The 15,821-nt window shown below is 45.3% G+C and overlaps 1 protein-coding gene across 1 annotated transcript; it reads right to left on the bottom strand.

The window, feature by feature from the left end:
• Positions 1 to 2,235: 2,235 nt before the first annotated feature.
• Positions 2,236 to 6,484, bottom strand: MARCKS (myristoylated alanine rich protein kinase C substrate). The gene is made up of 3 exons (XM_056566350.1): positions 6,316 to 6,484; positions 5,996 to 6,103; positions 2,236 to 4,179 (listed from the first exon to the last, which is right to left on the bottom strand). Exons 2-3 carry the CDS (start codon positions 6,095 to 6,097, stop codon positions 3,430 to 3,432), a joined length of 852 nt encoding a protein of 283 aa, XP_056422325.1. The 5' UTR covers positions 6,098 to 6,103; positions 6,316 to 6,484; the 3' UTR covers positions 2,236 to 3,429.
• Between the last annotated feature and the right edge of the window lie 9,337 nt (positions 6,485 to 15,821).

Here is a 15,821-nt window from a genome sequence, read left to right as displayed (position 1 = left end):
AACTTGAGGGACTAGAGTATCTACAGTTCACTTCTCAGCTCATTTACCAAGAATGGAGACCAAGTATTGCACACCGACAATAAGAGTACCAATATACTTCACAAAAATGCCATGAAACTTAACTTGTGTGTGAGGAAGTGATAAAATGGAAGAGATAGCTAAAGTGGATGTCTCCAAAATATAGTAAGCCTAAAGCTGGCCATACATGGTCTCATTTAATGAGCAGGCCTATGGAGATTCTCTTGGGATTTACGAAATCCTTCCCTTTCTTAGAGGAAAGAATAATGAACAGCACTCAAAAGGGGCTGGGGAATTGGCAGATGTCTTCTTGAATGCCACTGAAACTAAAAGCACCTTTTGGTTAGCAAATCTTTGCCAAAACTGGCATGCCTTAATAGCTATGAACAGCTTTGCAGACATGTATATCTTTTAGAGAGGCCTTTTCCTGCCTATAGTGTCATCACCCATGATCAGTATTCATTTACTGTAAAAAAACCATTGGTACACATTCTGCCAAACTGCACAGTAGTCAGCATATACAACAGCAGACCACTTCAAAAATATACAATTGTGCATAGTCTACATATCTGTGTGAAATTACAATGTAACATGCCATGCACACATAGTAAAAAGAACTGAGATGACTTCTACTTGTTGTCCATTTATTGGTAGTTTGTGGTAAACAGATAACATGTCAAAGAAAAAAAAATATATATATCTATATATAACATAACATCCTGTCCATACCTGAAAAGTATGCATTTTATAAACTGGTATATAAAATGTAAACCGGGACACAAGTCAGTGGAGACTGTAGGCATACAACCATGCTGTGGCTTTTGCAGGCCTCAAAAGAGCAAAATAAAAAAAGGTAATAGTTCTAATTGTTAAGTAGCTTGGTATAAAATGCATGAAGTCAATGTGCTGTAAGTGCGCCGAGGCCAAGTGTCAGAGTCAGACTTCTTTAGGCAGAGGCCTACTATGCCTACTGCCCAAATCCATCAGATAGATCCCGTTTGTTCTTAACCTACGTATCGTACATGCACCAATTGCATTTCAATCTAAAAAGCGATACAAGATTAAGCAAAACTATTCACATTTAAAAGCACAAAGCATGGTGTTTGCCAACATTGTGGGATAAGCCATTTTGCATAAGGAGCGAGTACTTGGTAAGCATCTATGGTACCAAACAAAAATCCCTGCTCTAAAGTGAAGGCGATATTGGCTACAGCAGGTTGTTTGTCTGCTTACATAAAAACAGTGACAATGTTCCAAAAAAAAAATAAAAAAAGTTAAAACCCAAACAAGGGAACCATCGTTACATCATCTACGAGAAGCATCAGTCAGGACTAGATCATGGGGTTGGTCATAAGAAAGTGCAAGACACCAAGCACTAAAACATTGTGTAAACAGAGACTGAATATCAGGTTCCCCAATTTTGACTTTATAGGAAAAAATAAAAAAGGAAAAGAATGCAAGCTGTGTCATAAACCATCTTCATATTAATATTAGGCGTGAATACAATCTACCCAACATCCCATTCAGGTAAAAAATAAAAAAATTAAGAAAAGGCATTAATGTCCAAAGAATCCAGCCAAGTTTACCCAGAACGCTGTTACCAAACACTATGGTTGGAATGTATACAAGTATAGAGAGGGAAATAGGCCTGCATGCCCTTAGGCAAGTTTGCAGCCTTCTAAAAGGGATGCAAGGCATTGTGGTGGGTCACATGTAAATGCACTTCATTGGGTTAACAAAAAAGGCTATTATGCATGTAAGATGGATTTCAATTGAGCACCTTTTATCTAAGTGAAAGCTTCATTTTCTGGATCAACTTCAGTTAAGGCCAACTTAAAAAGTCCACTGGAGCTGTCCTCACCATGGGGGGGGGGGGGGGATCTATCAAAACCTGTGCAAAGGAAAAGTTGCCCATAGCAACCAATCACTTTTCATAGGTCTTAAAAAAAAAAAAAAAAACTGATTGGTTGCTATGGGCAAGTTCTCTTCACCGGTTTGGATAAATCTCCCCCCCCCCATGTGTTTAGGCAATAAGCTGCCAAAACCAAAGGCTAGTTACACAATGGCAGCTGGGTTGAGAACCCCTACCACTAATATACTTAAACACAAAAGGAGAGGGGGGGGGGGGGGGGGTAACATGCAGGTTAGCTGGAAGCAAATGCTATGACTGAAATAAGCCATTAGTGTTAACTCTATGTCAAAGAAACACAAAACATATACATTTTATTCACATTTATTTTTCGCTTTTAGTGTGCTCACAGAAAATTAGAACACCTTAAGCAAGAGTTTAATAGCAATTTTGTAAGCAAAGTTACATTCCATCTCTAAGTCAAATTGGTCAAAGCTTCTCCAGTATTTACAAAACATGAAAGACAAGATGCTACACAAAAACCATTGCATCTGAAGTTTTCCTTAATTCTTAAAGACAACTGGAAAAGAAAGCATTGCCTGCTGTAATCAAAAACATACCACAGTAGAAACAGTAACCATTCCACTTATCACAGCTTTGTAGAGTTTAAAATTTGTGGTTAAAAGGTCCAATGACTGCAGTTTTACAAAAATGGCCAGGGTGGAAGGAGTTGCAAACTTCATGTGCTTTTGGATATCAAGATTCCTTTTATACAATAGTCACAGTTAAAAACACCCTGCTGGTAATACATAATTACATTTTATTAAGGTCATAAACCAGCAATAAACAATAAAGCCTATACAACTCGTAATTCTACTTAATCACCGACTGATACAGCTAACATGAGATAAGTGAAAAGTTCCTATGGTTTAAATGAATTACTAAAACTATGATCTGGGTATTGATTTTTTTTATTATTATTATTTTGCTTGCCATCTTAGTCAAGACCTTTAGTGTTGTAAACCTTTTAGAAGGTTGCCCTCACAAAATACATCATTATGTCTCTTAAAATTAAAAAAAAGAGAAAAAAAAAAAAACAAAAGAAACCTGACCCCATTCTGTGTGGCACAGTATCTTGGCAATGTGTGCACCACCTAAACCCCAGTGTGGCCCCTATCACTTCATTTAATATCCCCCTATATAGACCCACCCATCTCCTTCATGTATGGGCATGTCCATAAATTGACAAAACAAAAAAAAAAAAAAAAAAATAAAGTATACATTTTCAATAAAAAGATGCAAAGTACGCAAAACATTAATACTGATGCGAAAGAGAATTAAGGCCGGTGACTGCTGTAAACTCTACCCGGCCTGTTGGAATGGTGGTAACAGAATGATTTGAGATGGGATCTGTAAGGAGGAAAAAACAGACAAAAAAAAAAAATCTTTAAATCAATCCCTGGTTGTAGACAAGTTCTCCAAAACCAGTACCTGGCACCACTCCAACAAACAAACAAGGGGAGGAAAAAAAGTTCTTTGATTATCTCAAAACGGCCATCTCTTTACTCTGCTGACTCGGCTGCTGGACTGGATTCGGATGGAGCTTCTTGTGTTGGAGCTGCAGGCTCTTCGGCTTTTGGTGCCTCTGGTTCAGTAGATGGCGCTTCAGGAGCGGCGACAGTGGCCGGGGCCTCCTCTGCGGGCTTTTCCTCAGGCTTTGGCTCCTCGGTAGGCTTTAACTCCTCTGCGGGCTTTTCTGGTGCAGGCTCTTCAGGTTTGGTCTCCTGGGGCTCAGGCGATGCTGCAGCAGCCTCCTCTTTCTTTTCCTCTGTGCTGCTTGCAGCAGGGGCCTCTTCTTGGGCAGGCTTTGCTTCTTCATCGGCGGCCTCGGGAGCAGCTGCAGGAGCCTCCTCCTTGGCGCCTTCACTGGAGGCAGCTGCCCCTTCGCCTTCAGCTCCTTCACTATTTTCCTTTTTGTTCTTTTTAAAAGAAAAGCCACTCAGCTTAAAAGACTTTTTGAAGGAAAAGCGCTTCTTTTTCTTCTTGGGGGTCTCGTTGCTGGTGGAAGGGGTAGAAGTGGACCCTGCTTCTTCTGTTTTGGCTGAGGCCTCCCCCTCAGCTGGAGAGGCTGGTTCTGTGCTCTCCCCATCAGCAGACGCAGCAGCCTCTTTCTCTGGAGCGGCCTCAGCTGCTGCAGCCTCCTCTTTGGGGGTCTCCTCGGCAGGGGCACTTCCATTAGCCTGAACTTCCTCCTTTTCTGCCTCAGCAGCTGCAGGAGAAGCGTCACCGTTGGCCTTTACATGCCCATTTTCCTGTGGAGGGTAAAAATATAAATAAAAAAATAAAAAACAGGGTCATTTATGAGTTGCCAGTGGTAACAACAATAACCCTACTGGCAATACACCTCCCATCTTAGGGTGCATTCACACCACGTTTTGCAATACAGTTCCTGTGTACGTTTTCTATGGGAAAACCGTATTGAATACCGTATGCATTGACTCTCCATTGAAAACCGTATGCCAAAAGATGCATCAGGTTGTGTCCGTTTTGCATCCTGTACGGTTGTGTCAGTTTTTTTCCCGTACCCAAAACCGTAGCCTACCATGGTTTTTGGTCCGGGTGAAAAACTGTATTAAACCGTATATTTTATTATTATTTTTTTTAACATGGGAGTCAATAAGAACCATATGTGCATACGGTTTTTGACTTTGCACAGTTTTTTTTCTTAGAATTTCAAACAAGTGAAACTTTTCACTCCCTTTTGAATAAAGTCAACGTATACATCTTTCTTAAAAAAGGGTGCAACCGGACATCATTTTTCAAACCGTATACGGGTTGAAATTTGTACACACATTTTGATACAGTTTAGGCTGCATTCACATCTGTTTTACACTACGGGTGCCGGATCCAGCTGGGTTGGGGGGGCTTGGGGGAGGGGCAAACCGGGCTCTCCCGTACCCCAGCCGGACCAGCGCTGAACTCCATTCACTTTAATGAGCCGACCGGAGTCAAAACTGTGACCGGACCTAGAGCCGCAGTATATCGGATCCGGCACCCGTAGTGTAAAACCCGAGCTGTGAATGCAGCCTTAGATTTTGAGGAATCCTTTTTTCATCAAAAACCTAACACGGGGACTGGATTGCAAAAATGTTGTGTAAATGCGCCCTTAGCACCATAAGGCATACTATAAAGCAGTGTGTGCCCAACTAGGGTACCTCCAGCTGTTTCAATACTACAACCCTGCTGTCCAGGCATGCTGGGAGTTATAGTTCTGCAATAGCTGGAGGCACCATAGTTGGGGAAAACTGCTCTATAGCAGTGGTCTTCAACCTGCGGACTTCTAGATGTTGCTAAACTACAACTCCCAGCATGCCCAGACAGCCTTTGGCTGTCCGGGCATGCTGGGAGTTGTAGTTTTGCAACATCTGGAGGTCCGCAGGTTGAAGACCACCGCTCTATAGGGTTAGAATCCACCACTGCTCATCTACCTGTTACCCATCCCATCCATCACACACTGTTTGCTGCACAGCCGCTTGTTTCCCTCCCAATACCAGCCCGTGCAAGTGCAGTCCCCCCACGCGGCCAGCAGAGGGCGCTGCGCCTCCACCAGCGGCAGCAGCATTATGCTCCAGGGAGCTCGGCAGGCTGCGCGTACATTAGCTCTCAGATCACGCCTTCTTCCTAGCAGCAGCTCCAGCAAGGAGACAAAGCCTGCGCTTTCCCTCTCATCCAAGATGTTAAAGCGTTACTGAAATGAGGGGGGCTCACTCTAGCCCTCCAGCTACACAATGGCGTCTGCAGACCCCTCCCATGCATCCCAGTTAAATGTCATCTGGACGGTCACCCAGCTCTCCTCGCATCCTGCACATAGTAGTGTTGGGGGGGTAGACAAAGCATGGCTAACAATAGAGCGCCCATGCCACGCTGAATAAAGCCATGAGCATCCACATGTTGCTACCCGGTCCCTTCATCGTCTATACCAGGGGTCTCCAATCTGTAGTCTCCAAAACTACAACTCCCAACATGCCCGGACAGCCTTCGGCTGTCCGGGCATGCTGGGAGTTGTAGTTTTGCAACATCTGGCTGTCAGGGCAGAACAAAGCGCGGCTCAGCCATAGCAGCATTTACCTGGCCGTTGGTCTTGGAGGGTGAGGGGGCCACGGCTTCCCCGGGCTTCTCGGCGGTGGCGGCTTCGCCTTTGGCTGCGGTCTTGGAGAATTGGGCTCCCATCGTTGTCTGTGTATCCAACAAAAAAGGTAGGTGTCACCCCCAGACAAAAAGAGACTGGACACTGCAAGGAGAGACTAGTGCAGACAGAGGAGGAAACAAAGAGGTGCTGATGGGGCTGGAGGCTGCTGGCCACTACACCCGAGGATCGCAGCTGCAACTCCTCTTTGCTGGAACAGGAGGGGAGGGAGAGAAGAGAGAGCAGAAGACACGATATTCACCAATGCTGTGCACGCAAACTACGGCCGCTCCTGTGCGCTCTCGCCCGGGCACAATCCTATTATATATATCCCAATGCTCGGTCTCCGCGCTGGATACAACAGGAAAATGGAGAAATCTCCCCGCTCGCTAATAAGATGCGGAGTCCAACGCCCAAGTGCACAGATGAATGGGCTTCCCAAGGCATGACGGCAGCCCAGTCCCGCGCCCGCCAATCACAGCGCGCCCAGACAAAGGACGGGGCGGGGCCAAGCTTTTGGGCAGAACAATGCAGCCAGCGCGCACACATATCGCTAAATTCTAATGACTGATGCGCTGTGTGAACCGGGCCCACCAGAACCGTACTCACCAGTGTGCTAAGGTCCCGGAGCGCCGTGCAATGAGGGCCGGCCTGACTCCATTTATATGTGGAGAGAGCCCAGCTGCCTCCTCTAATTGATGGCCGTGATTGGATCGGGGAGAGACCCCGTGTGTGAGGAGAAGGGCCGTGGCTGCCGGTCACACCGTGCGATTATTTACGGCCGCCTTCTCCTCGGGGGCTAATGAAATGGCGCTGTCACATTACTCGTGATTTGTTGGCCCCAGCCACACGGTGGAGGCTTTACCTGGTCGAGAGCCATGTCTACTACTAGAGAGAGAGCGGACTCAGTGCTGTATTAAGGGTTAACACTGGAATGGGGGCTCGGGGGTGTGAAGATGGGCCCTGGGTATTCAGCCCCCGGACATGTCCTCATCTACCCCCCCCCCCATGCTTCAGGACAGGGGGCATGCCCCTTCCCTCCTGTATACTGTATCTGGACAGTGGGCATACATAACCCCTTCCCTCCTATATACTGTATCGGGACAGTGGGCATTCATAACCCCTTCCCTCCTGTATACTGTATCGGGACAGTGGGCATTCATAACCCCTTACCTCCTATATACTGTATCGGTACAGTGAGCATACATAACCCCTTCCCTCCTGTATACTGTATCGGGACAGTGGGCATTCATAACCCCTTACCTCCTATATACTGTATCGGGACAGTGGGCATTCATAACCCCTTCCCTCCTGTATACTGTATCGGGACAGTGGGCATTCATAACCCCTTACCTCCTATATACTGTATCGGGACAGTGGGCATACATAACCCCTTCCCTCCTGTATACTGTATCTGGACAGTATGCATACATAACCCCTTACCTCCTATATACTGTATCGGGACAGTGGGCATACATAACCCCTTCCCTCCTGTATACTGTATCTGGACAGTGGGCATACATAACCCCTTACCTCCTATATACTGTATCGGGACAGTGGGCATACATAACCCCTTCCCTCCTGTATACTGTATCGGGACAGTGGGCATTCATAACCCCTTACCTCCTATATACTGTATCGGGACAGTGGGCATTCATAACCCCTTCCCTCCTGTATACTGTATCGGGACAGTGGGCATACATAACCCCTTCCCTCCTGTATACTGTATCGGGACAGTGGGCATTCATAACCCCTTACCTCCTATATACTGTATCGGGACAGTGGGCATTCATAACCCCTTCCCTCCTGTATACTGTATCGGGACAGTGGGCATACATAACCCCTTCCCTCCTGTATACTGTATCGGGACAGTGGGCATACATAACCCCTTACCTCCTATATACTGTATCGGGACAGTGGGCATTCATAACCCCTTCCCTCCTGTATACTGTATCGGGACAGTGGGCATACATAACCCCTTCCCTCCTGTATACTGTATCGGGACAGTGGGCATTCATAACCCCTTACCTCCTATATACTGTATCGGGACAGTGGGCATTCATAACCCCTTCCCTCCTGTATACTGTATCGGGACAGTGGGCATACATAACCCCTTCCCTCCTGTATACTGTATCGGGACAGTGGGCATACATAACCCCTTACCTCCTATATACTGTATCGGGACAGTGGGCATTCATAACCCCTTACCTCCTATATACTGTATCGGTACAGTGAGCATACATAACCCCTTACCTCCTATATACTGTATCGGGACAGTGGGCATACATAACTCCTTACCTCCTATATACTGTATCGGGACAGTGGGCATACATAACCCCTTCCCTCCTATATACTGTATCGGGACAGTGGGCATACATAACCTCTTCTCTCCTATATACTGTATCGGGACAGTGGGCATACATAACCCCTTCCCTCCTATATACTGTATCGGGACAGTGGGCATACATAACCCCTTCCCTCCTATATACTGTATCGGAACAGTGGACATACATAACCCCTTACCTCCTATATAATGTATCGGGACAGTGGGCATACATAACCCCTTACCTCCTATATACTGTATCGGGACAGTGGGCATACATAACCCCTTCCCTCCTATATACTGTATCGGTACAGTGAGCATACATAACCCCTTACCTCCTATATACTGTATCGGGACAGTGGGCATACATAACCCCTTACCTCCTATATACTGTATCGGGACAGTGGGCATACATAACCCCTTCCCTCCTATATACTGTATCGGGACAGTGGGCATACATAACCTCTTCTCTCCTATATACTGTATCGGGACAGTGGCCATACATAACCCCTTACCTCCTATATACTGTATCGGGACAGTGAGCATACATAACCCCTTACCTCCTATATACTGTATCGGGACAGTGGGCATACATAACCCCTTCCCTCCTATATACTGTATCGGGACAGTGGGCATACATAACCCCTTCCCTCCTATATACTGTATCGGGACAGTGGGCATACATAACCCCTTCCCTCCTATATACTGTATCGGAACAGTGGACATACATAACCCCTTACCTCCTATATACTGTATCGGGACAGTGGGCATACATAACCCCTTACCTCCTATATACTGTATCGGGACAGTGGGCATACATAACCCCTTCCCTCCTATATACTGTATCGGTACAGTGAGCATACATAACCCTTTACCTCCTATATACTGTATCGGGACAGTGGGCATACATAACCCCATACCTCCTATATACTGTATCGGGACAGTGGGCATACATAACCCCTTCCCTCCTATATACTGTATCGGGACAGTGGGCATACATAACCTCTTCTCTCCTATATACTGTATCGGGACAGTGGGCATACATAACCCCTTCCCTCCTATATACTGTATCGGGACAGTGGGCATACATAACCCCTTCCCTCCTATATACTGTATCGGAACAGTGGACATACATAACCCCTTACCTCCTATATACTGTATCGGGACAGTGGGCATACATAACCCCTTACCTCCTATATACTGTATCGGGACAGTGGGCATACATAACCCCTTCCCTCCTATATACTGTATCGGTACAGTGAGCATACATAACCCCTTACCTCCTATATACTGTATCGGGACAGTGGACATACATAACCCCTTACCTCCTATATACTGAATCGGGACAGTGGGCATACATAACCCCTTACCTCCTATATACTGTATCGGGACAGTGGCCATACATAACCCCTTACCTCCTATATACTGTATCGGGACAGTGGACATACATAACCCCTTACCTCCTATATACTGAATCGGGACAGTGGGCATACATAACCCCTTCTCTCCTATATACTGTATCGGGACAGTGGCCATACATAACCCCTTACCTCCTATATACTGTATCGGGACAGTGGACATACATAACCCCTTACCTCCTATATACTGAATCGGGACAGTGGGCATACATAACCCCTTCTCTCCTATATACTGTATCGGGACAGTGGGCATACATAACCCCTTCCCTCCTATATACTGTATCGGGACAGTGGGCATACATAACCCCTTACCTCCTATATACTATATCGGGACAGTGGGCATACATAACCCCTTACCTCCTATATACTGTATCGGGACAGTGGGCATACATAACCCCTTCTCTCCTATATACTGTATCGGGACAGTGGGCATACATAACCCCTTCCCTCCTATATACTGTATCGGGACAGTGGGCATACATAACCCCTTACCTCCTATATACTATATCGGGACAGTGGGCATACATAACCCCTTACCTCCTATATACTGTATCGGGACAGTGGGCATAAATAACCCCTTACCTCCTATATACTGTATCGGGACAGTGGGCATACATAACCCCTTACCTCCTATATACTGTATCGGGACAGTGGGCATACATAACCCCTCACCTCCTATATACTGTATCGGGACAGTGGGCATACATAACCCCTTACCTCCTATATACTGTATCGGGACAGTGGGCATACATAACCCCTTACCTCCTATATACTGTTTTGAGACAGTGGGCATACCCCTTCCCCCTTGTATATTTTATCCGGCCACTGGTCATAAATAACCCCTTCCTGCTGTATCGAGACAGTGGGCATACATGAGCCCTTCCATCTTGAATACTGCATAGGTGCAGTGGGCATACCCCTTCCCTTTCATATACTGTATTGGGACAGTGGGCATACCCTACCCCATTCCTCCTGTATACTGTATTGGGACAGTGGGCATACCCTACCCCATTCCTCCTGTATAATGTATTGGGACAGTGAGCATACTTTACCCCTTTTCCACCTGTATACTGTATTGGGACAGTGGGTATACATAACACCCTCCCTCTTGTATACTGTATCGGGACAGTCGGCATACCTTTACCCCTTCTCTTCTGTATACTGTTTTGGGACAGTGGGCATACCCCTTCTCTCCTGTATACTGTATTGTGACAGTTTGCATACCCTACCTCTTCCCTCCTATATACTGTATCAGGACAATGTGCATACCTTACCCCTTCCCTACTGTGTACTATATCAGGATATTGGGCATACCCCTTCCCTCCTGTATTGGGATATTGGGACTACCTTACCCCTTCTATCCTGTATACTGTATTGGGATATTGGACAAACCTAACACCCTTCCTCCTGTATAATGTATTGGGACATTGGGCATACCCTACCCCATTCCTCCTGTATAATGTATTGGGACAGTGAGCATACCCTACCCCATTCCTCCTGTATAATGTTTTGGGACAGTGGGCATACTTTACCCCTTTTCCACCTGTATACTGTATTGGAACAGTGGGTATACATAACACCCTCCCTCTTGTATACTGTATCGGGACAGTGGGCATACCTTTACCCCTTCTCTTCTGTATACTGTTTCGGGACAGTGGGCATACCCCTTCTCTCCTGTATACTGTATTTTGACAGTTGGCATACCCTACCCCTTCCCTTCTGTATACTGTATCGGTACAGTGGGCATACCCCTTCCCTCCTGTATTGGGCATAACTAACCCCTTCTATCCTGTATACTGTATTGGAATATTGGACAAACCTAACACCTTTTCTACTGTATTGGGACAGTGGCATACCTTACCCCTTCCCTCCTGGATACTATATCAGAATATGGGGCATACCAAACCACTTTCCTCCTGTATACTGTTTTGGGACAGTGGGCATACCCCCTTCTCTGATGTATAATGTATTGTGACTGTTAGCATACCCTACCCCTTTCATCCTGTATACTGTATCAGGATATTGGGCAAATCTAGTACCTTTCCTCCTGTATACTGTATCAGGATATTACCTAACACCTTGAACACAGTGCTCTCTGCTGACATCTCTGTCCATTTTAGCAACCATGCATAGCAGATGTATGCTAAGGGCAGCATGGTGGCTCAGTGGTTAGCACAGCTGCCTTGCAGTGCTGTGGACTTGGGTTCAAATCCCACTAAGGGCAACAATAAATAAAGCGGTATTATTATTATAATAACGTCAGCAGAGAGAACTGTGGTCGTGATGTCATCAGAGAGCATTCCAAAAAGAAAAGAATTTCCTCTGTAGTATTTAGCAGCTAATAAGTACAGGAAGGATTTAGAATTTTTTTAATACAAGTAATTTACAAATATACTTGATAGAAGAATGAAAAAGTCATCACTCACCAGTATTGCAATTCAGCAATATTTATTGCACAAATTCACAGCCTAGTACATATGCACGGGAGGACAGCAGATGGTACCGGGGGGGTATCACAGAGAGGCGACACCGGGGTTTCGCACTGGATAGTGCTTCCATGGGCCCGTTGAAGCACTATCCAGTGCGAAACCCCGGTGTCGCCTCTCTGGGATACCCCCCCGGTACCATCTGCTGTCCTCCCGTGCATATGTACTAGGCTGTGAATTTGTGCAATAAATATTGCTGAATTGGAATACTGGTGAGTGCCGACTTCTTCATTCTTCTATCAAGTATATCAAGGTTATTTTCTTACATGTGTCCGAGCACCATCATATCCATCACCGCTATAGCGACTTAGAATCCGTTCACTGAAGGTACAGAAGTAAGCAGTGCCGAACGTCTTGAATATAATTTACAAATATGTTTAACTTTCTGCCACCAGTTGATTTAAAAGAAAAAAGATTTTCACCGGAGTACCCCTTTATGTGTGACCACTGTCCTAATACAGTATATAAGAGGGAAGGGGTTAAGTTTGATCACTGTCCTGATATAGTATATATAGGAGGGAAGGGGTTAAGTGTGATCTTCGTCCTGAAGCAGTATATAGGAGGGAAGGGGTTAAGTGTGATCTTCATCCTGATGCAGTATATAGGAGGGAAGGGGTTAAGTGTGATCTTCGTCCTGATGCAGTATACAGGAGGGAAGGGGTTAAGTGTGATCTTCGTCCTGATGCAGTATATAGGAGGGAAGGGGTTAAGTGTGATCTTCGTCCTGATGCAGTATATAGGAGGGACGGGGTTAAGTGTGATCTTCGTCCTGAAGCAGTATATAGGAGGGAAGGGGTTAAGTATGATCTTCGTCCTGATGCAGTATACAGGAGGGAAGGGGTTAAGTATGATCTTAGTCCTGATGAAGTATACAGGAGGGAAGGGGTTAAGTGTGATCTTCGTCCTGATGCAGTATACAGGAGGGAAGGGGTTAAGTGGGATCACTGTCCTGATCCAGTATATAGGAGGGAAGGGGTTAAGTGGGATCACTGTCCTGATGCAGTATACAGGAGGGGAGTCATACAGTATTTAGGAGGGTAGTCAAACAGTATATAGGAGGGGAGTCATACAGTATACAGGAGGGGTGTCATACAGTATACAGGAGGGGAGTCATACAGTATATAGGAGGAGAGTCATACAGTATACAGGAGGGGAGTTATACAGTATATAGGAGGAGAGTCATACAGTATATAGGAGGAGAGTCATACAGTATATAGGAGGGGAGTCATACAGTATATAGGAGGGGAGTCATACAGTATATAGGAGGAGAGTCATACAGTATACAGGAGGGGAGTCATACAGTATATAGGAGGGGAGTCAAACAGTATAAATAGGAGGGGAGTCATACAGTATACAGGAGGGGAGTTATACAGTATATAGGAGGAGAGTCATACAGTATATAGGAGGAGAGTCAAACAGTATATAGGAGGGGAGTCATACAGTATATAGGAGGAGAGTCATACAGTATACAGGAGGGGAGTCATACAGTATATAGGAGGGGAGTCAAACAGTATAAATAGGAGGGGAGTCATACAGTATATATAGGAGGGGAGTCATACAGTATACAGGAGGGGAGTCAAACAGTATAAATAGGAGGGGAGTCATACAGTATATAGGAGGGGTGTCATACAGTATACAGGAGGGGAGTCATACAGTATATAGGAGGGGAGTCATACAGTATACAGGAGAGTCATACAGTATACAGGAGAGTCATACAGTATACAGGAGGGGTGTCATACAGTATACAGGAGGGGAGTCATACAGTATACAGGAGGGGTGTCATACAGTATACAGGATGGGAGTCATACAGTATATAAGAGGAGAGTCATACAGTATATAGGAGGGGAGTCACACAGTATATATAGGAGGGGAGTCATACAGTATATAGGAGGAGAGTCAAACAGTATATAGGAGGGGAGTCATACAGTATATAGGAGGGGAGTCATACAGTATATAGGAGGGGAGTCATACAGTATATAGGAGGGGAGTCAAACAGTATATAGGAGGGGAGTCATACAGTATATAGGAGGGGAGTCATACAGTATATAGGAGGGGAGTCATACAGTATATATAGGAGGGGAGTCATACAGTATACAGGAGGGGAGTCATACAGTATATAGAAGGGGAGTCCTACAGTATATAGGAGGGGAGTCAAACAGTATAAATAGGAGGGGAGTCATACAGTATATAGGAGGGGAGTCAAACAGTATAAATAGGAGGGGAGTCATACAGTATATAGGAGGGGTGTCATACAGTATATATAGGAGGGGAGTCATACAGTATACAGGAGGGGAGTCATACAGTATATAGGAGGGGAGTCATACAGTATATAGGAGGGGAGTCATACAGTATATATAGGAGGAGTGTCATACAGTATACAGGAGGGGAGTCATACAGTAAATAGGAGGGGAGTCATACAGTATATATAGGAGGAGTGTCATACAGTATACAGGAGGGGAGTCATACAGTATACAGGAGGGGAGTCATACAGTATATAGGAGGGGAGTCATACAGTATATAGGAGGGGAGTCATACAGTATACAGGAGGGGAGTCATACAGTATATAGAAGGGGAGTCCTACAGTATATAGGAGGGGAGTCAAACAGTATAAATAGGAGGGGAGTCATACAGTATATAGGAGGGGAGTCAAACAGTATAAATAGGAGGGGAGTCATACAGTATATAGGAGGGGTGTCATACAGTATATATAGGAGGGGAGTCATACAGTATACAGGAGGGGAGTCATACAGTATATAGGAGGGGAGTCATACAGTATATAGGAGGGGAGTCATACAGTATATATAGGAGGAGTGTCATACAGTATACAGGAGGGGAGTCATACAGTAAATAGGAGGGGAGTCATACAGTATATATAGGAGGAGTGTCATACAGTATACAGGAGGGGAGTCATACAGTATACAGGAGGGGAGTCATACAGTATATAGGAGGGGAGTCATACAGTATATAGGAGGGGAGTCATACAGTATACAGGAGGGGAGTCATACAGTATATAGGAGGGGAGTCAAACAGTATATAGGAGGGGAGTCATACAGTATATATAGGAGGGGAGTCATACAGTATATAGGAGGGGTATCATACAGTATACAGGAGGGGTGTCATACAGTATACAGGAGGGGAGTCATACAGTATACAGGAGGGGAGTCATACAGTATATAGGAGGGGAGTCAAACAGTATATCTAAGAGGGGAGTCATACAGTATATAGGAGGGGAGTCATACAGTATATAAGAGGGGAGTCATACAGTATATAGGAGGGGAGTCATACAGTATATAGGAGGAGAGTCATACAGTATATAGGAGGAGAGTCATACAGTATATAGGAGGGGAGTCATACAGTATATATAGGAGGAGAGTCATACAGTATACAGGAGGGAAGTCATACATTATATAGGAGGGAAGTCATACAGTATATAGGAGGGGAGTCATACAGTATATAGGAGGGGAGTCATACAGTATATAGGAGGGGAGTCATACAGTATATAGGAGGGGAGTCATACAGTATATATAGGAGGGGAGTCATA

This window comes from Hyla sarda, chromosome 3 (assembly GCF_029499605.1).
Source record: "Hyla sarda isolate aHylSar1 chromosome 3, aHylSar1.hap1, whole genome shotgun sequence".
NCBI lineage: Eukaryota > Metazoa > Chordata > Amphibia > Anura > Hylidae > Hyla > Hyla sarda.
The sequence above is the reverse complement of the archived record's forward strand: the minus strand, read 5'-3'. Positions and strand labels throughout refer to the sequence as shown.